Source organism: Necator americanus, chromosome II (assembly GCF_031761385.1).
Source record: "Necator americanus strain Aroian chromosome II, whole genome shotgun sequence".
NCBI lineage: Eukaryota > Metazoa > Nematoda > Chromadorea > Rhabditida > Ancylostomatidae > Necator > Necator americanus.
The window spans coordinates 11,901,079-11,924,780 of NC_087372.1; the positions used below are offsets into that span (position 1 = coordinate 11,901,079).

The window sequence follows — 23,702 nt, forward strand, 5'->3', positions numbered from 1 at the left end:
CGTTCGAGGCGAAAACCTTCTTATTCATTCACTGACCTGAAATTTGCTGTTGAGATTTTCTTTGAACATCAACTCTCCAACTTTTGCTCCTACCGCATTTTAATCTTCCAAGAAAAATCCGCTATGATAGACGATGGATGACAGACAATCACGGTGAATACATCAACGGAGCATCATCAGTGTGTGATTAGGAAACTTACGAAATTGTAAAGGTTATCCGAGTGTAGAAAAAATTAAGTAACGAACCTAATAGTTGGATAAAATTGAGGAGCTCCGCACCTAATATTCAGACATTACATTAATTTAGAACGAATGTGCATTGCTATAGCACAAATTAGTTGCTTTTATTAAGTGAATGAAAACAAATCTATCGAGTGACGTTACTGCTCTCCTCCGGAACAACCTCGAACCTCCCAATAGTTGCTTTTCGACCGTGACAGTAAAAGATGGTGCCGAGAACGCTGAAAATCGCATTGTCATTGTGAAACCAATCTCGCAAATCCATACAACGTTATTAGCTCATCAAGACTCATCCGTCAGGCATTGCGTCAAAGGACTTACGAGTTTTCTCACTTTTGTGGAGGTGCGATGAAAATAGATATAAGGGAATTACCCAAGATTTCATGGAAGGAATAAGGAGCATATGCTAAGGAATGAAATTTTAGCAAAGGAAACTAGCAAAAATGAAAGATTTTAGCTCAACTCTTAGACAAGACACATTATTTTTTTTGGTATAATTCAAACCATTTCAAAAAAAGGAGGCTCCTATCATATCTTGTCTGTAAACCATAAATGACAACCACACAATAATTCCTTACCTGACAGATATCATGCAGAGAAACACAACAAGAGCGATAATTTCCACCAAGTTGTTACGAACCACTACACGGTGTGGAATCTGAAAACAAAAAGACTTTAGCCTACATAACACTGCTACAAGTTTTTCTCTGCATCAAGAGCATCTTCAGCAGATGCAAATGAATCGAGTATTTAACGAAATGTTAGAGCAAATAAATCACTTTACGGTAATTGGCAAAACAAGAACAGGCAAAGAAAAAAGAAGTTGATTTTTCAAAGAGTAATACACGGTTTCTAATCTAAACAACAACAAAAAACGCGCGTTAACAAACTGTGAAGATTATTTCGTATTTGTGAAGATTGTAAAGACTGACTGTGCGACCTCATTTCGTCCGAGGGTCCTTAAAGGCATCAACCCACGAATCTGAGGTGGTGCACATTGCAGGTGGAGTATTCTTATAAGGGATAGTAGATTACGGAGAGGAGGGTGATCCGTCCATTTCTTCCTAATTGCCGTAAAAAACGGCCCGGAAGATGCGGAGCAGCACAAGGCTGGCGCGCTCCAGCCGAACTCCTTGCAGAAAATAGTGCGCCAGAACGCTTGAAGCCGTATTTTCTGGGCCGTTTTTTACGGCAATTAGGAAGAAATGGACGGAATCATCCCCCTCTCCATAGTCTCCCGTATACTCCACCTGAAATCCGTACTACCTCAGATTCGTGGGGTGATGCCTCTAAGAGTCGTTCCTTTAGATATGACATTCTACCACCTTTTGTCATTCAAGATGGGCACAAGGAGCGGATAAAACCTCGAACAATTCAGAAGATTACGTCTCGGGTGCCTTCAAGTTGTGATTTTCGAGGAGCAGCGGCTAGCGAGAATGAAGTACTACGGCTTCCGGGTTGCGAAGTGACTAGATCACACTCCTCCTGGACGGACGAGTTCCCTCGTCTGATGCTAGTGTGTTAGTACCACGGTAGAGTGCGGTTGCACTTGGCTGTCAGCTAAAGGGCCACTGTTGTAGCGCCCGTGCTTCTAAATTGTAAGAGATATGAAACTGGTCAAAACGAAATGAAACTGAACGACTCGAAACTGAAATTGAAATGAAATTTGGTGCGCAAGCACGCAGAAGCAAGCGGTTTAGATCGAGGAGGGGCCGTTGCGAACAGCAGCGGTGAATGGTACTAGCGAGGGTCCCCTTCCTGTCCTAACCGCTACGCTTCATAGCGCCGCTTTGAGCGCAGATGCTTGCGTAGCTGCACCGAGTTTCACATCATTTTGACTTGATTCTACCTCCTAGCCCTTACAGCTGAACCAGAAGAGGTTCTACCAGTTGAAGAAGATAATACGTGAACGTTGCAACTGTGATAGTCGGCACAAACAGTTGCAATCCGCCCAGTTGACAGGCAGTGAAAACATTTTAAAAGAGGATTCCATTGGCTTCGAACTATGAACGGATCAATATTAAGTAGAGAAAGACGAGGAAATGGTCGACAAATATTATTTAATCCTACATAGCGGAAAAAAAATGAGAGTAAATCAGGCTCTCAAACGCCCATTATGCGGTAGCCTTGTATTCCTACAATTAGGAAGAAATGGACGGAATCATCCCCCTCTCCATAGTCTCCCATCCCGTATTGAAACCGCTGAGCAGAAGTGTAGTGTAGAACGCGAAACTTCTGCTCAGCGGTTGTGAAATTAGAGACAGCGGAAACTTAAACTACCTCAAAAAAAAGCCAAGTTGTGTTTGCGTAGCGAGGGGATGTGTTTCTCACTATTTGAATTGCTTCCTCACATATTTTTGAGAAAATGCTGCAACAGAACAGATTTTCGCCTTGAGAATGCTTTCTCTCGAATGATAGTAACACACATAAGTAATACAGCGCATTGAAATAAAATATGAAATAAAATAATAAGTAATACTAATTTTAACAAATAAAATAAAAAAATAGAGGGATGTTTTGAGAGTTATGCTTGCGTTTCTTTCCTGAACCACCAAAAATCGACAACAATCCGTAGATCTATAATTGTTTTATATACGTCACCGCGGTAATCGAGTAGTAGAAAAAACTTCAAAGTTATTTTTCACTGGTTTTGATAACTCCTTTGTCAACTACTCATACTCCTCACAACAGTGCTGGTAAAATTACTGTATTGTTTTAAATTATTGCAATCCCTTGCGTTAGCCACAAAATCGCAGGAAAGTACAGACCATTACCTTAACTGTTCCGTTAACAGGTCTGACTGTCGTGGCGTGATTTCGTTGATATTCGGATTCTAACAGTACTGTACAATGCTCCATATTCTGCACAGTGCGAAAGTACGGGCATCCCTTTAAATAACACAATAGAATAAGTGAAAAATAGTACCAAATAAGCAAATACCAAGATTGTGTAGTGTGGATATTTTCATTACCTTCAATAAACCAATCCCCTTGATAAGACGAAATAGTGAAATTTAAGGTATTTTGAGTGGAGATTTAGAGAAAAAAAGCTTTAAAAGATCAGTGACACTAAGATTTCTCAGAAACACAAAGAAGGAAAGGAAACACGATAACACGATGGAATTTCTGAATATTTTTGTTAACACTATTTGGTAAATCCATCTTATTTTTCATAGAATATGTGGAACTACGTATGACATATGAAAACCTCGTCCTCACAACGGAAGGACAGTAGAAAGAATCCTCAGAGAAAACCATGTTTGAGAAATTGAAGGTTGGACCGGCCATGAGTCGATTCCATAGCCATTTGGCTGCATAGGAGTGTCCCTTTCTACAATAAAAAAGTCTTAAAATTACTTTTTCAGCCTCTCCCTTTACATACCATCCTTTCTTGCTCTAGTTTTCATCCACTAGTTATTTTTTTAACGAAATTTCCGAGTTCATACCTGTTTAGTAGCGGTCTTTCTGGAACTAAAAGTGAATCCGGTTCCCTAGAATGTATAGGAAGTCGGGCAATAGCCAATACGCCGAATGTTGTGTGGTTGAGATTGTTGAATTCATTCTACAAAAACGTGCATCAAATCCACAATGGAGTCTCGGAAATACCAAAGAATAATGAGCACGACTTTTTGCAGGTATACGCCCTCCTTCTTTTTCATTAATCTCTTTCTATCTCTTTTATCATACATATCTTTAAAGGCATCACTCCACGAATCTGAGGTGGTACGGATTTCAGGTGGAGTATTCGTATACGAGATGGGAGACTATGGAGAGGGGGGTGGTTGCACCCATTTCTTCCTAATTGCCGTAAAAACGGCCCAGAAGATACGGCTTCGAGCGTCGCACTATTTCCTACAAGGAGTTCGACTGGAGCGCGCCAGCCTTGTGCGGCGCCGCATCTTCCGGGCAGTTTTTTACGGCAATTAGGAAGAAGTTGACGGAATCACCCCCTCTCCATAGTCTCCCATCCCGTATACGAATACTCCACCTGAAATCCGTACCACCTCAGATTCGTGGGGTGATGCCTTTAACGTATCAGAAAGAAAAACTTTTTAGCCACAAACCTGTACTTGAACAAACACCTCTCGCCATGCAAGAACTATTGATCTATATTTCTTCTTCGATATGGAACTCAAACATGGACACCGCGGTCTGAAATAGATTCCTCCAAAACCTATGTTGTGATGCAACTTCTCCATAATCATCTTTTTAAAGAAGCAGGGCCTATCGCTTAAGGATGCTGCGATACTGTAACCTCATTTTCCCCGTATTCGCTCACTGGAAATGCATTAAAATCGCAATCGCAATCTTTCTCAAAAACAACTAAAGCAGCGTTTCAGAAATGTTTTTATTGTGTCGCTTATCGCACTTTAATGCTCTGGTCCCTCCCTGAGCAATAATAGAGTTCGAAGTATAGATTGTGAGTATAAGAGAGGCCCCGCCCAACTTTTCCTAATCAGCCTAAAAACGGCAGGAGAAACGGCATTTACTCCTATGATATACATCAGAACGCCGCACACTTGTACACTTTCCGGTTTCATCAACTGTCTATTCATTGGTTTTACTTGAACACTTGACCCTGCAGAAGAGATCTCATCGATTCCCGACCGCTCGCTCGTGGACGCAGCGCGTGTTCAAAGCTTGCGTGCTCTAAAGTACCTCATAAGAAATAAGGCTGCTTTTCACGCCGTTTTTTGAGACAATTAGGGAATTTCAGCGTGGCCACGCTCATACTCGTAATCTATGTCTGTTGTTCACACCAGATTCAAAATTTCATGATACGCTACTTCTAGATTTGCTTAAATCCACTGTTATCAATCTTTTAAGATGTACACCATTGTAGCGTCGTTTAGGAAAAAAAATGTTTTAATAGCATTATATAGACGGGAAAGGTGGCCTCCACACTTTGAATACATTAGAAACCAATGTCTTTTTGAAACCTAAAGAAAGACCTTGAAAAAGTCATACTTAACATCTTGAAATCAGCGTGAAACAAAAACTTCACTTATTTTTTAATAAATAGAAAATCGAAGATTACTTATATAGATATGTCAAGTTACCACAAATGAAGCTTCTACGGTGTTCAAGGGACCTAAATACAAGATCGCCCTTAAGTCATGACCACTTCTAAATACCAAAACAATTTTTCGTTTCTTGATTTTTTTAATGTAATTCTGCATACAACAAATATGGAGAGTAAGAGATAAGCTCATTCACAGACAGAATTTCATTGATTTTTTAATTCTCATTTTTGTCACATTGTATATGGCAGTATCGACATATTTGCATTATAAAAAATATTTCATGCTTTCTGTCAGAGTCACAACCATAGACCTATTATTTTTGCTCGGATGGTGTTCTTGTCTTGCATGTATGATCCATAATGGTACGTGGCCTGTTTTTGTACATCATCTTCTTGAGATAACCCCGTGAAAAGAAGTCGGTGGCGCGTCGATGTTGCTGGCTCTCCTTCGATACTCTTGCACAATCGCAGAACTTTTCAGCTCTTCTAACAGAATGTGTCTACATGAGCAGGAACTAAAGCATCCTGTCGTCCAGAACGTTAAAGCCATCACCCCACGAATCTGGGGTGGGGTGGTGCGGGTTTCCGGTGGGCTATGCCTATGCGGGGTCGTAGATTATGGGGAGGAGGGTGATTCCGTCCATTTCTTCCTAATTGCCCGGAGATGCGGCACGTGCACAAGGTTGGCGCGGTCCAATTGAACTCGTTGAGGAAAGTAGCGCCCCGGAACCCGCGAAGCTGTATATTCCGGGCAGTTTTCTACGGCAATTAGGAAGAAATGAATGGAATCACCCTCCTCTCTATAATCTACGAACCCGTATAGGCACCAACGTGAAACATGCATCACCCCAGGGGTGATGCCTTTGAACCAAACGACAAATAGTTGATTTCAAAGGTGACTTCAGCACTCTGAAATCCATGATACGCTAATTTTGTGTTCATAGTTAATTGATAATTTAAAAATTAAGCTCAATGGCTTTGTCTCAGTGAATGGATAACATGTCAAATCTCTCTAATGTCGACAGCAAATCCTTTTAAAAAAAACCATTGAAGTATTATATCAGATAAAGAAGTTCTTAAATATTCAGAGCCCCTCGTGACTTATGATCCATACTGTAAAGGGGGCAAAAGTTGCCAGAACAGGCACATATAGTTGGGCCAAAACGACATGAAGCACGTTGCATTTGCGTACGCGCTCGAAACGGCGCGATAGAGGTAGCAGTTGGAACTGAGGTGGGACCATCGCAAACTGCAGCGATGGGTGGCGCCAGCAAAGGTTCCAGTACACTCCAGACGCGTTGAGAGAAGCCATGTACGCAACTGCACCGTGCTTCATGTCGTTTTGACCCTACAATATGTCAATGGTGGCGACCATTTTCTTCCTATGAAGTGTTTTTATCCATAATGAACATCATCCTATCCTTCGAATCCAGAATGTAAAGTGCACCTTATAGAGTCAATGAGGGTGAAATGAGATGAGTGAAAAGTTCCCTACCCCAATATATTCATATCCAATTTATATGAAGAAGCAACGTGCACTGGTCCTAGAAGCACGACAAACGCCTTCGGTATGCCTTTGCGAAGGATCCCAAGCGCTCGACGAATTGAAGAATGGCTAGGCGTGTCGCATCGGTTGCAGAACTAGAAGATTTTCAGTCTGCAATTTTGGCTAACGAGTGAGAATCCGCACCTCTTCAGTCCCAGTGGCAATTGTTACAAGCGTCCATTTCCGCCGGAGTTCGTGCAAAGACATCAGCGAATGCAGGCGACGCACCAACTCGACAGCCTGGAGGGAAACTTGTTTTCAAGGTTGGTCGAAGTACACAGTACCCTCTAAATCTCCTTGCCGCATCCCACACCGTTGAGATATCGCAGCAGCGCATCGGTGGTTAACAGAATTTCATTGAATTCTTCCCTTTATTTTTACAAACATTTCGTGTTTTTTTTTAAGCCACGAGAAAACCGACTCATAAGATTGAACACTATTCCATTTTCTATCAAGTACTATAATGTTAAAATATAAGTGTCCGTTAATTCTCGACCCTAAGATCGCAGGAATAGCGTTCATACTGCACGACAGCACCTGTTCCGGCAAATCCTCGGTCTCAGTCTCAGACTGCGCAACGTTCAACTGATAGTCTGGCATCCGATCTCGTCGTCCCATTCCATGAGAAATCCCTTCCAAGCGTTCATTGAACTCCAGTAAAATATCTTAAATGGCCGAAATCTAATTTTTTGCGGGAATTGAAAACAACTTACTAAAACAGTTGTGGACTAACAAGTCCCCAACAAGCGTAGTGTTTTGAAGGGATTTCGAACTTACGCTTTTTTATGTAGCTTTTATCTACCTAATATGTCCACTCGGTAAGGAACACGATTGTTTGCCTTTCAGAGTGTTCTGGAAAGTTTTTTTTTGCCGAGGAAGAAGTAAGTTGGAGCAATTCAGGTAAGGCTTCCGTGAAATGAAAGCGCATTTAAACGCCTATTGCGGAATATACTTCATTTTGTGAGTAAGCGTAGGTCATTTTGCCAGACAATTTTTTGCCAGAGGGGTGTGTACTGACGACTCTGAGTGCTCGAGGTTAAATTCGCTGATTTGTGGAATCGAAGATAAGAGTTGCGATTTTATCATGATTTTTGTATGCTGGGGCGTGTGCACTGTAGCGGTTAGAGGTTCCGTTTCCTGCACGATCGATCGATGGTTCGAATCCACCCTAGTGCTCACCAAGCCTTTCATCCATCTGCGGTCGATAAGTTAGTACCAGACTTGTCTGGGAGGATAAAAACACTGACTTGACACTTCGGCTAGCCAACGCAGGTCATTGTAGAGGCCAGTTACACGTTCGTGAACCTCAAAAGATTCAGAATTGAAGTGAACGTGGGGGGGTGCACCCCAAGTTTGATTAACGCCAGGCACTTTTTACACAATTTTGTAGACTAAACTCCAGAATATGTTGTCATAGGTCGTAGTCACTATTCTGTGGTCAGAATTGTGGGTTGCAGACCTTGGCCAGTGAAACAGCGTTCTTGCTTGCTTTCCTAGCAGGAACAGTAGGAACCTATTGGACAGATGAACATTTTTCTGGATGATTTTTTACTTTTCAATTTTTACTTTGCCGTTATTCCCTCTTGTTGTCAGACATAAGGCGAAGAAACGTACTTGGAAATGTAATCAGTCCATCAATGTTTGCATCGCCGCCAATTGGAAATGAAGCCCCACGGAACTCCACGTCAACTACTTCCCACAGGCCTCTACCTGCCTAAAAACTAAGAACTCAGTAATATTAATAATTAATAACTAATTAAATAATTAAACAATAATTAAAGCTACAGAAAGTTTATCTTACAGGAAGTGCATCGCCCATAGCTGCAACAATATCGATGTCTTCCGGTGAAAGATCGGCCAAAGTTCCTCCCTGAGAATACGATTGTATTTAAGGAAAAATATTAAGAATAGGATAAGTTGCAAAATCCCCACTAACAGTATGCAGCAAAGGCTTCGCCAGAGGGCAAGAGAAGCTTTGTTTGTTAGAAAAAGCGCTTGAAATGTGTACGTTCACTACGTCTTTCTTCGCACTAAAACAAGAATAAAATAAACAATAAAATGAACCTAATGAGTAATAGATAAAATAAAGATATAATAATATATCGAGCACTGAAAATGGGACCCAACTTTGATTCCTATGCAACTTTTCAAATAAAAGCGAGTTAGAGACAAAAGAATCGAATTATTGCCTCAGTTCTCCATGATTCTGCGGTCAGCTTGGAATGATTAGCATGGATAAAAATTGCACATTTACCCCAGCGGATCGTCATCATCGTTGTCGTCGTCCTCTGCACTTTGTCCAGTTTTCTGCTCTGTATTTCTATCGAAATCCGTGCCGTCTTTATGATAGAGATAGTTGTCATCCAAATGAACGTAATCCTAAGAAAATTCAGTTTGATACCACATCATTTCCACTGACACCAATGTATGTAATCAATAACCCGGTGTACAACATTTTAAAGATAAATGAATTAGAAATAAACAAAAATGGATGAAGAATGAATTGTACATTAGGAAATTGACGAGAAAATTCTGCAAAACTTGTAAGACAGTAAAGTAATGGCTTATATTAGTGCATAGAAGCAACTACATCTTTTATATTGACTGCATATACTAGTATATTTAACGTCGGTAAGATGTTAAATATGTTATCATCATCGATTGAAGTGAACGTGATTATGTTATGGGGCGGGTGTAGCGCAGTCGGTAAGAGGTTCCGCCGTCTGCACGATCGATCGGAGGTTCGAATCGGCCCTAATGCTCACCAAGTTTTTCATTCCTACGTGGTCGACAAATTGGTACCACATTTGCCTGGGACGATAAAAACACAGACTTGACACACCGGGAAGCCCCGCAATGTACTGTATATGTTAGTTACACGTTCGTGAACCTCAAACGATTCTGAATTGAAGTGAACGTGATGGCGCATCGCAAGTGGATTACGCCAGACAATTTGTTTACTTTACAATTTACTTAACCATGTAATAATAATTCTCTACTTGATCGTTGTATTTGTTTTCCTTTGGCAGTGCATTTAATGAAGGAAAATCAGAAGGGGGGATAGCTCTCACACCTTACACTAATAAAGCGTTGCAATATTTATTGTTGTAAACAAACAAATTGTGTGACGTCAGCGGAAAATCAGTCACTCGAAGAGCTAAAGATATCATTGAAAAATGTTAAATCATGGTTTCTTCATTAAATCTTCACCATGTTATTGGTTGTACAATGTAGCCTATTTGTACTTCTTTCTAATATATCTATTTTCATCACAACTTTAGAAGTAACACATTTGTTCAATGCTAACTAAATAATAAGAATAACACTTACGCAAAAGCTACATACAAGAAATAGACAGAATACAGCAGAACAAAATAGAGTCGATGCCATGGGATCAACAATACGATCCTTCCCGACACATCTCAACACCACACGTGCCGGGTATTATGCTAATTACAATGATTACAACGCTACCGAACATGGTTCTGTACACAAAAGTACCGGCTGTCGTATTTTCGTCGACGGAACTATTCATTTTTATTCTCAGTTTTTTTTCGTATGATTTCCACTGTGAATTTCGACCTGCAACAGTCTCATTTGGGAAGAAGTCCCAATCGAATTTTCTAGATAAAAAAAAAACCTTTAAAATACTTATTCCAGCATTGCTGATCGCAGTCTTTCGCTCACTCATCATTATCAACAGTACTAGGCTGTCCAAGATGAGTGTGTTTTAATTTTCACAACTTTATCCATTTACGAAAATCGGAAATAAGTTGTACGCCTTTTCTTTCAAAAACTAAAAACAAGATGCTTCGTTTAAAAAAGTGATTTATACTAGGTAACGTATTGCAGTAGAGAATATCTCGCTCCAAATACACAACAGTGTTGAAATTATTTAATTCTGTGGGCTCTTACTCTTTCGTATCATTTAATTGGGGTCTCAGGTTGGCTGAAAAAAAAACAGAGCACTTCCAGCAATACTTGCACTTTGCATTCAATCGAAAGAGTAAGACCGTAGCTGAGATTAAGGGCAGCATACCAGGAATCTGAGGTAGTGCGGATTTCAGGTGGATCCCTATACGGGGTCGTAGATTAGGGAGACGGGGTGGTTCCGCTGATCTCTCCCTGAATCACTGCAATCAGCCTCCTCCAGAATCACTTACTGCCTATCGGGGCAGTTCGAATTGATTTTCGACGAATCGCAGGGCGGAGGCGGCGCAAGGGGTGGAGCGTTGCAATAGATGGCGTCGTACAAAACAGCATTCTGGAGGCGGCTGTTTGTAGTGATGCAGGAAGAGATGAGCGGAACTACTCCCCTCTCCGTAATCTACGACCCCGTATAGGGATCCACCTGAAATCCGCACCACCTCAGATTCGTGGTATGCTGCCTTTAACTGTGGTGCATCTAGAAGAAACGGTGCTTAAAGGTGTCAAATACCGTACTGTGCCTGTACTTAGCACTTCAAATTTGAAGTCTTAACTTCAAAACTAGACCCCAGATCGGTTTTCCACTGTGGTGGATTTGAGGAAAAATCTCTTTTTTAAATCATTTTCTCAAAAAATAGTTTTGCCTGTAACTGCTACAGTGAGTAGAGATTAGAATGAATGAGCTGCCGGGTAGAGCACAGAAGACTACAAAATGTTTCAAAACATACCAGATTAAACCACGGTAGAACTGCTCAGAACTGGAAGCACCGGATGTATAGGCCTTTAAATGAAGCGTATAACGAAACTACCGATGTTGAGATCTCTGTGGACAGTATGGAGCTCGTATTGTGGTTTACGAATATGAGCATGGTCGTGGTCGATTTCCCCTAATCCTGGAATCACTCCGAAAAACGGAACCATTCTGGTTCCTATTGGGTACATTAGAACAAGCCATTGGCCCACGGTCCTACCTCTGCAACAGCTTATTTATTTATTTATTTATTTATTGAAACACCTGCAGGTGTGCCATAAAACAGGAAAAAGAACAAGATGGGAGAGAGTTCACTAGAATTTCGCCTGAATTCTACACAACAAGGCTGGCCCTTTAAAACATGAGGAGTGGTGGGTTGGCGGGTCATTCTCCTGCTACAGAAGGTGAGAAATCCTCACGCTAGATTCTTTTCCCAGACCCAGAACGCTACGGTAGATAAACGGATACCAGGGTTTGGGTGACCAACTTACCCTCGAACGGAGGAATCCGTCAGGGACCCTGGGTGAACGGGCGGGGGAACCTCAAGCACAAGGGCTCACCAACTTTGCTATCCTTGAACGGCTTTCCACCAACAGGAGAGAATAAGGACCAACTGTAGGGCGAATTGAAAAGGAGCATATCAAGGCAGAATTTTAGCTAGCTAGCGTCATAATGAACAACAGGAGAAGAGGAACCAAAACTGTAAGCTAAAACAGATATCAATCCAGTGCTTATTTTGGTCGCTTGTTAGAAGAGGAACTTGCTCCACGTCTCTGAAATAATGAGATTTTATTCATTGGCTTTACGTGAATATGCCTCTTAGGACACCCCATTGATTCTCGACCGCTCGCCCGTGAACGCTGCGCGTGCATAAAGGTGGCCCTTTCTAACGTGCCTCGCAGGAACTAAAATCGTTTCCCGCGCCGTTTTCAGGACGGTCATGACAGTAATTGACCGTGACCACGCTCATACTAGTGATCTACAACCCGATCCTCTCTGCTCTCCCACAGAGACCCAAACATCGTCAATTTCGTGATATGCTTATTTTATAAGAATTTTTTTCGTAAAAAGTTATCCGATATGATGGAGATTTAGGAGTCAAGTACTAAGAAACATTTTCGTTTGGGTTAACAAAATGGTTATTGGTAAAGGGACCCATTTTCTACTACCACGGTAGTTATTGAGTGGGATCGTTCTGATCTAACTTCAACATTTAATGGCCCAATATAATCACCTGCTAGGGCATACGATTGCTTGATTTCTAGAATCTTTTGCCCCTTTTCACGTAGAAAAAGGAGTATACTAGAGCAACTTGAGTAGCTATTAAATGAAAAGGTATTTAATGGCAGTGATCAATCATTTTGGCAAACGTGTTTTCACAGAAGATGGTTCTGAATGCTTCAGGTGTCCTAGATTCCTTTATTTTTTGGATCGGGGGAAATAGTTGCGCGTTTTCGCTTGATAGTCGTGCGACTTGTAAAATCCACCATAGAAAATCTCGATATATTCTGCAGTTTCGGCGATGAAAATAGACGGAAATGTGAATTGGAAACACCATTTCGTTCTGGATAGCCGCTAAGGATCTCAGTAGTGCTACGAGTGGAGAGTTTATAGGCTGTCAAGGTCTCTGCGGATTTGATCTGCCGGACCTAGCCCACAACGATATCCTGATATGCCGACACAAAAATAAACCCACAAAGGCAAATATTACCCATTCAGATTATATGGATTTTGTTTCGAAGCGAAGAGCAAGCTGATCACCATCTCCTAAATAATCTAGCTCAGGGATTTGTAGGCCGTAGAGTCGGGCTAAAAAGACGTGAAGGCTGGTGCAGTTTCGAGAAAACGACTGCGCACGAAACTGCGTGCTGGAAATTGCGGTTACGATCGGGGTGGAACCCTCGCATGCCGCAGTCCGAATGCAGAAGTGAGTGTAGCTAACGAAAGTCCCACCTCGATCGTGATCGCTAGCTCTAACGCACCGCCTCCAGCATCGCACCCTGTGCAACTGCACTGAGCTTCAAGTCATTTTGACCCAAATATATTTTGCATTTTTGCTGCAATAATTAAAAACACCGTCCCGTACTCTATTTAACAAAATTGGGAACATATTCGTAACAGCCAAAAATGAATACCTTGAAAATAGTGCCCAGAAAAGTTCTTGATGCTGTGGACCTCCCAGTAATAAGACTTGGGACGTGGTTCGCAAGACTCAAAAAATAATAAATACAAACTAATAGGTAACGAAGTAATCTCGTCTAATGCCTAATTTTGTTGCCAACGCTTCGCATTCCTAGTGTGATAGTTGCTAAATAAGCATCGTGCTTCTACCAGGTATTTGGGGGAGGGGAGCACTCAGCCACGCTCTTATTCCTGGAAGCAAATAACTGAATCCGTGGGGGTCTTAAAATCTAAGCACTAGTCTTAGAGGATCTACGACATTAAAGCTAAAGATACTAAGAGAAAAAAGTAAGAGAAAGCTTCCAGAAATAAGAGCGTGGTTGACTTTCTCCTCAACTGCATTGTCCTCTTTCTACCTAACAGTGGAAAGAACCCCAAAATCGATCGTTACCAGATCTACCAAATGGGGTAAACATATGTGTTGTTCTTTGAGTTTGGCTGTCCGTGTGAAAGCTTTCTGTAGGGTGATGAGGCGGTTGAGAGGATAAATCATTGACCGCTTTGATTTCCCAGGCTCCGACAAAGGCAATAACACCGGAACATTAGCTGTTAGTAGGAAAAGAGCAACACTAATCTTGGCTACAGCTCAAACGAATCAATTTAAAAAGCTGACATCGATCGTCCGTCTAAACACAGCCGTAAATTCACCACTTCGAGGATGCTGCGATACGGTGCTCCAATCGAAGCCTCGTTCACTCATTTGCGCGGGAGATTTGTGTGTTCGATTACGGCGTCGCTTCCACACGTTGTAGACACATTTGGCCTAGTTTCAACAAGTTGGTGGGCGCCAATATTCCTGCGAGTTCTTTGACCTCTAGCTATTATTCGCTGTCGTTTAGGCCCCATCAATTGACCACAAGTGAGTTGTTCTTGCGGTAAATGCTGTAGATTTTTGTCAAGTCTAAGACATCTTGCTACTTTATATACACATGCGAATGTAAACATTAATCCATTAGGTGTTCTGCACTAGTGCCCTATTATGATGTGCTGAGCATGTCCAGTTTTCTTCAGTTTTTGACTTAGAATTAGCAAGTTGATTTATATTAGCTTCTAAACTACACTCCGCATACATTAAAATTGGAAAGAACCCCATCCGTTAGAACCGTTACTGAGTATTTAATTGATTTGTTTGAGCTGTAGCCAAGATTGGTATTGATTGGTACTACATCAGCTAACAGATAACGTTTCGCCTTATCGCCTACAGCTCAAGGAAATCAATCAAAGCTACGTATTCAACATGCCAAGATTCAAAGACCGTCGAGCATCGTCGTTACTAAGTCTTTGTTTTTCGAACATGAGCACTACAGCGTAAAGCTGCTTCAAAAGCTGTATTAGGCGTTACTGACGTAAAGTTAGGTTGCTTTAACGCTGTGACGCCAGTAGTAAAAGTTATATCAGTTATAGATATGGTCAAGAATCAAACATATTCTCACTGTGCTGAAGGTTATTGATTTTAAATGTTAAAATGCACTAAACAACTGAACTCTTGGATTAGTGAAGTTGTATGGTTCTGATGTTGGTAGATTTTGAGGATGTTGTACATACGAAACACTCTTTTGATGACGATTTCTTGAAGGTTCTGCATAGCTTGGATGAATTTCTGGATACTCCTCTTACTTTTCCTGCACAATCTATGTAAGAATTCAATCGATTCATTCACAGGACATGGTTCCCTCCCCTAGGAAGACTCGCACATCTCCTCGCAAGAAAGCATGGGCATCGCCAGTGAAGAAAAGTGTCACTTCAATTTCCTCCATCTTTGTTAGTTATTCTACGTACATACACAAGCAATTGGATGTTCTTATTCCTTTTTTTATAGAACGAAGCTGAATTTTCTCCACTCAACTCCTCTTGGGCTGAAATCACCGCAAATGATGAGAGTTTGAACGGAAGCATTATGGAGAGTCTTTCGAAGAGTGAGGCACGTCGTAATAGAAAAGCTGCAGTTCCAAAAAAGGTTAGTGATTTTTCGAAGCGACGCACAAGAAACAAGCATTTTCCTGTTACTCCTTGAAGGGCGGCCGTCATTTATAGCCAACTCTAAAGTTTTGTTACAACTATAATTCGAAAGTTTTCCGCATAAATGCTGAGTTATGTGGAACTTACACTTGCTTTATGTCAAATATAAAATGCTGTTCGGAGTTCGGTGCACACCCACGAAACCTCTGCGAAATCTACAAAATCGACTTACATTTCCACAACATTACGTTTAATTTCTAACCATAATACTATCACCTAGACCTGCATAGCCATGATCTTCTACCTTCAGTGTTTTAGTCGGGTCAAAACGACCAAAAGCAGACGCATTTGTATACTGCGCTCAGAGTGGCCCAAGGAAGAGAGTATCGAGTTGGATCCATAGCTAGCTCCGCAGTCCGAGTTTAATCAGCATTGGTACCACCTCGATCACAACTGTTGATTCTGGTGCGTCGCTTCGAGCGTAGCCACTTTTGAAGGCGCACCAAACTTCAGGTCTTTTTGGCTAGAGTATAGCTTTTCTCTTCTTTTCACAATAATTTCATGTTTATGATATCTCTCGAGAACCTTTAATCTTTGAAATGTAGCTCTAAAAAAAGTGCGCACTCCAAGTACAAAGCATAGGGTTTGCAATGATTTAGATGGAATCATAATACGAAGATGGTTCTAAAGTTGGTTTATGCTTTTCGAAATACTAATATTCATAAAATGTCTTTCTATCTTAGGTGAATTCCAAGCCAAAGTTTGTTCGTTCCCTTGAACTTACTGAGGAGATAATGACCAGCAGTCGACGCTCAGAAAGAGTAAAAGACAAGGTTAGTGTTTATATGTTCGTATCATTACTTTCCTCTAGTCCTTCAGAAATGTTCTGTGATTGTTATTTCTGATCGTTTATTTTGAGAACTAGGATGTTCTGTTCAGATCGAATCGGTGCGGATCGAAAGCAGAACGAGAATAGAGGTAGCTTCAACTCGAACACAAGAGGTCTGGTTCTATTTTCTATGTCCGTGGTTTTAATATTAACATTTAGCTTGATTAACATCTTACTACCAGTACTCAAGCTCACTTTATGTCACAGATTCTTATTGTAGTGTTCAATGGACAAGATTAACCACATCCTTTTGTATTCCAAGTAAAGTCAGTATCTGAGAGGAATTTCGTTGGTGGCTTCCCTATGGTTGTACGATCTGATCAAGACGACTCATATTACAATTGCATAGTAGTAGTAATGTAATAATAATAATATAACATAATAAAGTCAACCGCGAACAAATTATTTACGCAATCCCACTACATGTCAGGAGGAGGACGGACGTCAGGAACGCACAGCCGATTAGGTGCAGCCGAATCTCTGAAAACAGCTGTACTGAGGCTGTCAGTAGAAATGAACACGCATATCCGAGACCCGCTATGAACATTGAGCTTCGCCCATCCCTTTGAAGTCCTATGTGGAGTTTCAAATGTAATGGCATGGCAAAATTTGCTTTTGAGGAAGTAAAAAAAAGTAAAAAATTTTGAAAAGTGGGGTTAGTGAAAAATGGAAAAGAGGTGCCGGAATATTTCAAGAAATAGTATTAGGAAATAAATCCCAGGATGATTATCTTCTCAATAGAACAAAAAGTGCGACGTTATCCACTCACCTCACGAAAACTACGATCTAAAGTGAGGGTTTTGCCCTGTGGTTTTCACATTTTGAGAGAATTTCTTTCAATGTTAGCAAATTGTGTCAATAGAAGTAGTCAGTAGTAAGTAGTCATCATTTAACGTTCAATTCTCGTAATGTTTTATTCTTTCAATTACCTACTAATTGCCATTTATCTAGCAACTGGATTTGTGTCTCTAAGATACGCCTATGGCAGATATCGTTTCCCCTTTAGGCATTTTTCGCGCCCGATTAGGGAATCAGTAGCAGGAAAAAACAGTGGAGAATAGATAGTAACTTATTGATTTTATTTTTAACCAAAAACAAACTAAGAATTGAAGTCAGCATACCAGGAATCTGTCGTGGTGAAGGAATCCGCGGGAAAATGGGGTTGTAGATTGAGGGATCAGGAGATCATCTCTCCCTGCTCGTCATAATAAACGGCGTGGAAGGCGGCATTTTTTTCAAAGACGATTTCAGTTGCAACGCATCCAAATGCGATCGGTCGTAGATAAGTTATTTCTTCTCAGCTTATTCAAGTGAAACCAATGAATAGGCTGCTAAGGAGACCGGAGCATGTGCATACCGGAGCTTTCTATCGTACCTCGTAATAGTCAAAGTGGTTCCCACGCCATTTCTACGACGATCTTCGCTATTACTGCGCTGCTATTAAATGGATGGAGCATAAGGTAGGAGCAGCGCAATGGTCTGCTGATGTTATTAACTGTTGCTTACCGCAATTACCGATCACACCCTGCCAGCCTCTTCCTCTAAGGATCAGTTGTCGCAGCAGGTGTGAGTTCCTAACGATACGCATCCCATGGCAGGTCATATTGACCCGACTGTAGTTAGGCTTCAGCGCAAAGCGATGGTTTTTAAGAGCAGCCCGAATCTAATCTTGTAGAAAATACAGTATCTGTCCGGTCCCTCTGGACGAATTAATTTTATCTAACGAAGTGTAGTTTTATGTAACGAAGTCAATTACGTCCTATTTCTAATGGAAAGATGTAGCTAAAGTGGTTTAGTTCTTTACTGTTTTCTTATGCTTCAATTGATTAGGTCTTGGTTTGATATTCCTTTTCAGTGTCTGAAGGAAGTTTGTGTCCGTATGAAAAAATCCAGTCTTTTTTGAATTAATGTTGAGAATTTTAATGGGCGGAGCTTCTCATGTATTATCGTCCGGAAGCCTCTAAGATGAAAACTTAACTCTTGTAAAAGCGTAAATTTTCAGTCACGCAAGCGTCACTTGAGTGCTGCATCCTCTATCACTCTGAATGAGGATTGTGAAGGTTGTTCCCCTATCAAACGGATTCCTCCTACAGGATCCACGTCTAGTGGACGCCCCGCCCGGAAGAATTTAAAAACTGAAACGCCCACCAGGAGTCCTTTCAGGAGCAGGTGTGTCTGTTGTTGATTGTTCTGAATATGCAAGATACTTGTTAACTAACAATGAATACATATGTTTAATACGTTTATTTTTTTTTTAACTTAGGCGTCTTTTCACTGATAGTCCGAAGAGCAACCAGCTAAAAGAGTTTACTCCCAAAGACTTTTGGGAAGATCCGACTTTGGGATGGTGTAAAGATCAAGCTACCCTTGACCGACGTACAAAGGTTTGCTTTTATTGAGATGATCATTAAATCTTTTTGTACCGAGAAGGAATTGCCTCATGAATAGGAAATCGAACGCGCCAAAGAAAAGCCTGTTTATGCCCGTTATCTGGAAGAAATACCTCGCCACCTTCGTGTTAAAGGAATACATCCACGAACGCCTAATAAGCATATCAACTTCAGCCGTAGGTCTTGGGACGCACAGGTATTTTTCTTCTTCCTCCTCTTTGCTTTGCTTAAAGCTTGGCATCCCGTGCTAGTATAGCAGACTCATTGCGCAAAACTTTTATATCATTTTAAAACGAATAGCGACTCAAATTTCACGCACTAATTGTTTTTTTAGAAGTCTATTGTTAGCTATCTACGTGTTAAATAGGAGCTTTCTGTTAAGAGATTTGGTGTCAGTCATAAAAACAGCCATTTTTGTAGCGCTACACATTTCACAGCTTCTTTCCTATCCGACCAGATTCTGTTCAAGTTGCTCAACTGCTTATTTGTTTGTAAGGCTCGAAAATCAAACAACAACAACAAGTTACCTTCATTTGTTCTTCTTTCCGTCGCATCTCTCTCTCTTCTTTTATAAATACCACCGTTATACTTTCTGGCGAAAGTGTCATAATCGTACTAAAGACTACGTCATATCATTTTAGATGAAAAGCTGGAAACGCAGTCTGTACGACTGGGCTGGGGAAGAGCCCTCTGATTCTGTGAACACTTCCTTCTGCAGCCACAGTTCTGACGAAATTAAGAAGGTTCGTTTATTATCTTATGAATTACTTACATGAACAGAATCTTTGTTGTTGCTTTTTTTGTGGCCTATTAGTCTGTTGTTTAGGAAGAGGAACAGGAAAACCGTTGTCAATCTGTTCTACGTAGTGTGCGGGAAATTGAGGAGATCCAAGTTTGTTGATTAGTTGATTAGTCATTTGTTTTTAATGGATGAATCTAATTCACAGGTACGACCCGAAACAGATGCCATGGCATCGTTACTGGGTCACTTTGACATGGATTCTCGTAGAGGAGATGAAAGCACCTTAAAAGCACCTACAAATACACTGATGTCCGGTGGTCCTGTAGACTTTTCTTCGCTCAAATCTTAGATCTGATCACACTTTTCAAATACCTTAAGTGTTGCTGTATCAAGCTATGACTCTGACATAGATGTAATCTCCAAACTTATCACCCCACAAATATTTCTTTGATAGTTTTCTATTCTATGTTTTGCCTTTTAAATTTGCATTTAGTTTTATAATGTTTAATGGTTCTTGTGTTAAGTTGTGGTAATAACTCAGTACCATTTGCTCTATGCACCTCTGTGAACTACTCTTCTGTACATTAGCCGTTTCTTGTGAAATATGCGTTCAGTGGTGTAGATTTAAATGAATGCGCACTATTTTGAAAACGCGAGTAAGCAAATGAAGATTCGTTTCAAACTCTGTATTAATAAGCATATTGCTAGTAAACTTTTGTTTAAAAAGGGAAGTGGTCCTCCGGTGGTTACAGCACAAAGTGAACGAAGAGTATCCTTGTAATAAATTTTCACCTAGAAAGGTGTTCGAGTACTACAACAGTATTTGGTATAGCGATAGTGGATCATTATTGCGTGAAATAAATGTCCGTTGTGGTGTTCCAAGTGTACAAACACGAATGCATTGTCGTTGTTAATTACGGCTAATGTGTCTCTTTTCGCTAACCATAGGTAAGGTCGGTTCAAACCCAGCGACATTCGGTGCAATAGCGTGACCAGTTGCGCTCGAAGCGGGGCAGTGGACCTCCTGCTCTTCACCAGTCCGCTTGAAGGTGGTGAAGATGCCACCTGGAATACAACTGCGGTGAGCTTCAGGCCGTGTTGAACTGACTTGTATAGGAAGCTCATTCATTAGCGCCAAAAACTCACCACATTGTAGTCTATGTGGCTTGTTGTACGTATGCTTCGGAATCCCGTTTTCTTTCGCCTGTCCAAGAAAATCTATTTGGTGGTCTGTGGTCAAACATGGATAGCAAGAATTTTGGCGAGCACAAAAGCGGCGACCAAAAATGATGCGGTAGATAGAGAAGAAAGGAAATGAGGTTATATCGAATACGAATAAAAAGGTTAGAAAAACACAATGTTACGTAATGCTATTCTACCAAAGCCTATAACGAAGCTTCCACATTTATGTCGTCCAATGGTGCACACGAAGACATTCCTGTAGTCGGCCTCGAATGTGTTGTGTAAACATAAAGCATTGCACAAATACAAATTTTGTTATGATTACGACTGTTGAGTGGTCGCAATCATATGACGGAAGTAGACGAAAAATGTGGCACAAATTCGATTCCTACGAGCCAAAATCTTAGACAGTCCTTTGCAATAAGCAGTCAACTAACGATAAATTTAATTAGAAATGACCTCGTTAAAAATATATGGAAGTATCCTTTCACCTAACGATGCGACTCCTTACACCAGTAGGATTGACGAATTGAAATCGTCAATCCTACTGGTGTAAGGAGTCGAATAATAATAGAAGTGGATTCTATTACTCGATCGGGTTTAGAGTTGCTTTCCTGGTTGATTTCACCGCTATTCACATTTCATCCACATTTTCATTCGGAGATGCTTCGTTGGGTGAACTGATTCCACGTATGCTCCTGGTACCTGTGATTCCTCGGCTTCTCGGCAGTGTTCCGCGTTTTCGATGTGATACTTGCAAGTATGAACACAAGTGGAAAAAACGGGCGTCAAAAAAATCTCCGAACGACGGTCTTAGATCAGAGTATTATATTTAAAAAAAGTGATAAAACTAACAACAAAGGAGATTTAGAGGTTAAAAAATCTGTCGTTTTTCCGAATATTCTCCCAAAGGGAACTTAAGAACATGCAAAGGAAAACACCCAGTATTTCCCGCGGGGACTTACCGACATAATTGATTGAAACGACCATAGAAACACTGCATGATAAGAGGATAGCGTTGTACTTCAGCAGATTCTTCGGGGGATGAGGAAAACATCACCGAAAAAATATCCTTTCTGTGAGTACGGCATTTTCTCGATATCCGATAACTTCGGGATAGGCACAGAGAACAACAGTAGATTCCCCATGGTTCTCCACATTAAGAAATCGTCTAAACCTGCATAGCCATGTCTATCTCCTTCCTTCAGTATCATACTCGGGTCAAAACGATCCAAAGCCAGGTGCAGTTGCGTAAACGTCTGCGCTCGGAGCGGCGCGATGGAGCGTAGCGGTTAAGATTGAGGAGAGTTTTGTTGCAGTTGAGTCAAAACGACTTGAAGCCTGACGCAAGTCTCAAGTATGCAGTTCGCATGAAAATGGAGGTTCCACCTTAATCGCGACCACCGGTTTCACCTCGCCGCTTCGGGCGCAATCGCTTATGCCGCTCCACCGTATTTCAGATCGTTTTTAATCAGCTGTAACTTCATTACCTTTCTCGTGAGAAGAAGAAAATATAAAAATTAATACGTTACGTGAACTTGAAAACTAACTTAATTACACAATTCTGCAGGCATATCATGTAAATTAAAAGATCAACTTCGTCCAGAGTTTACTTCGTTTGAAACATCGCAAAAAAGAAATCCCGACTGAGATGCGGCAGAGATATCTCAAGAGTTTCTTCGGACAGGTTATTTTCTGACTTTTCCTAAATTTGGCTCTACTCCTTCACTTAGAACTCTGATAAACAAGAGAACATACTTTGAAAATCTAAATGAGAGCTATTGAAAAGTTGTGCACTTGGATTTTGCAGCAGAAATTCTTACCGTCACGGTAACGTTTGAAAAGTCCACATTTTCGAGAAGAGTAATTGAAGAAAACAAGCATCAATAGAGGAATAAAGGAAATATTGAGTTTAATCCAACGACAGAGGTCTAATAATTCTAAATTCAGCAGAATGAATCAAAGGGAAATTCCAGTTGCTCCACTATTCGTCTGTGGTTGCTGCGCTCCACGCTGCGATTCTAAAATTTGTGCTGATAGTCATATGTCTTGAGCAGATGTTGGTTCCTACAATTCAATTCTAATAAAAAAGATAGAGCCACTGTCGTATCAATCCACTTGGGATGCGCCAACGCGTTTTACTGGAATTCGTAATCGTTGAGGTTTTGGAACGCGTGTTGGCCTATACAATGACTTGCGGGGGCCAGCCGATGACCAAGTCAGTGTTTTATCCTCCCGGACAAGTTCGGTACCAATTTATCGACTCCGGAGGGAATGAAAGGCTTGGTTTGCGCTAGTGCGGTTTCGAACCCTCGACCGTGTGGCTACAACGGACCTCTAACCGACTGCGCCACACCCGCCCAATTCTAATAATTTAGCAAGAATTCAGTTTCAAATGCTTTTAAAGAGAGACGAACGCAAGGATTCGCTTTTCTTCTTTTTCTTCGTTCCTGAAACACTCCCCTCAGACCAATCGACAATCTCGTTCTTACATAATCAGACGGCTTTGTTTGCAAGATGTGAAGTATCCGTGAACAATTTTTTGTAATTCATGTTTTCCACGCCAGAATTTCCACGACAACTAAGAAACGTTATACGTAACACTGATAAAGGTTCTGAATAACGCACTTTACAACAGAGCATTTGTTGAGTAACAGAGAAAAAGTGGATTTTTCAGTATCTGATATCTTATCCTTTTTTCTCCTTTTCGACAATTTGTCCTACAGTAGCCCACAAAAACATTCTCAAAATTACTAGGAGCTGCATTCTGAGTAATTTTCGACATTGTGTTCACATCCGAGATATAGAAAATTCCTAGATACCTGTTAGCTGTTAGATACCTGATAGGTATCTAACAGCCTTCTGAGCAGAGA

At 41.0% G+C, this 23,702-nt stretch overlaps 3 protein-coding genes across 6 annotated transcripts; 1 reads left to right on the top strand and 2 right to left on the bottom strand.

Annotated features, from left to right (window-relative positions):
• Window positions 1–367: 367 nt before the first annotated feature.
• Window positions 368–12,125, bottom strand: RB195_017580 (uncharacterized protein; the record flags this gene model as incomplete). 2 transcript variants are annotated; one of them, XM_064184637.1, is made up of 12 exons in its annotated part: window positions 368–461; window positions 819–898; window positions 3,015–3,128; window positions 6,078–6,171; window positions 6,758–6,903; window positions 6,953–7,048; window positions 7,346–7,473; window positions 8,423–8,522; window positions 8,610–8,678; window positions 8,745–8,838; window positions 9,063–9,187; window positions 12,051–12,125. In XM_064184637.1, 12 exons carry the CDS (start codon window positions 12,123–12,125, stop codon window positions 368–370), a joined length of 1,215 nt encoding a protein of 404 aa, XP_064040518.1. The 2 variants fall into 2 exon arrangements, with proteins under 2 accessions (XP_064040518.1, XP_064040519.1); XM_064184638.1 differs by lacking the exons at window positions 6,078–6,171; window positions 12,051–12,125 and adding exons at window positions 4,304–4,391; window positions 9,574–9,615.
• A 2,200-nt stretch (window positions 12,126–14,325) lies between these two features.
• RB195_017581 (uncharacterized protein) lies at window positions 14,326–20,965 on the top strand (the record flags this gene model as incomplete). Of its 3 annotated transcripts, XM_064184641.1 has the most annotated exons (15): window positions 14,326–14,447; window positions 14,507–14,526; window positions 15,330–15,335; window positions 15,394–15,428; window positions 15,487–15,624; window positions 16,370–16,459; window positions 16,566–16,628; window positions 18,518–18,684; window positions 18,779–18,899; window positions 18,964–19,101; window positions 19,547–19,648; window positions 19,732–19,797; window positions 19,853–19,956; window positions 20,617–20,728; window positions 20,804–20,965. In XM_064184641.1, the coding sequence occupies 15 exons, from the start codon at window positions 14,326–14,328 to the stop codon at window positions 20,963–20,965; spliced, it is 1,446 nt and encodes a 481-aa protein (XP_064040520.1). The 3 variants fall into 3 exon arrangements, with proteins under 3 accessions (XP_064040520.1, XP_064040521.1, XP_064040522.1); XM_064184640.1 differs by lacking the exons at window positions 20,617–20,728; window positions 20,804–20,965 and having other exon boundaries at window positions 19,853–19,996; XM_064184639.1 differs by lacking the exons at window positions 14,326–14,447; window positions 14,507–14,526; window positions 20,617–20,728; window positions 20,804–20,965 and having other exon boundaries at window positions 15,333–15,428; window positions 19,853–19,996.
• Window positions 20,558–22,043, bottom strand: RB195_017582 (uncharacterized protein; the record flags this gene model as incomplete). Its single annotated transcript, XM_064184642.1, has 3 exons — window positions 20,558–20,712; window positions 20,794–20,877; window positions 21,890–22,043. 3 exons carry the CDS (start codon window positions 22,041–22,043, stop codon window positions 20,558–20,560), a joined length of 393 nt encoding a protein of 130 aa, XP_064040523.1.
• Window positions 22,044–23,702: the final 1,659 nt, after the last annotated feature.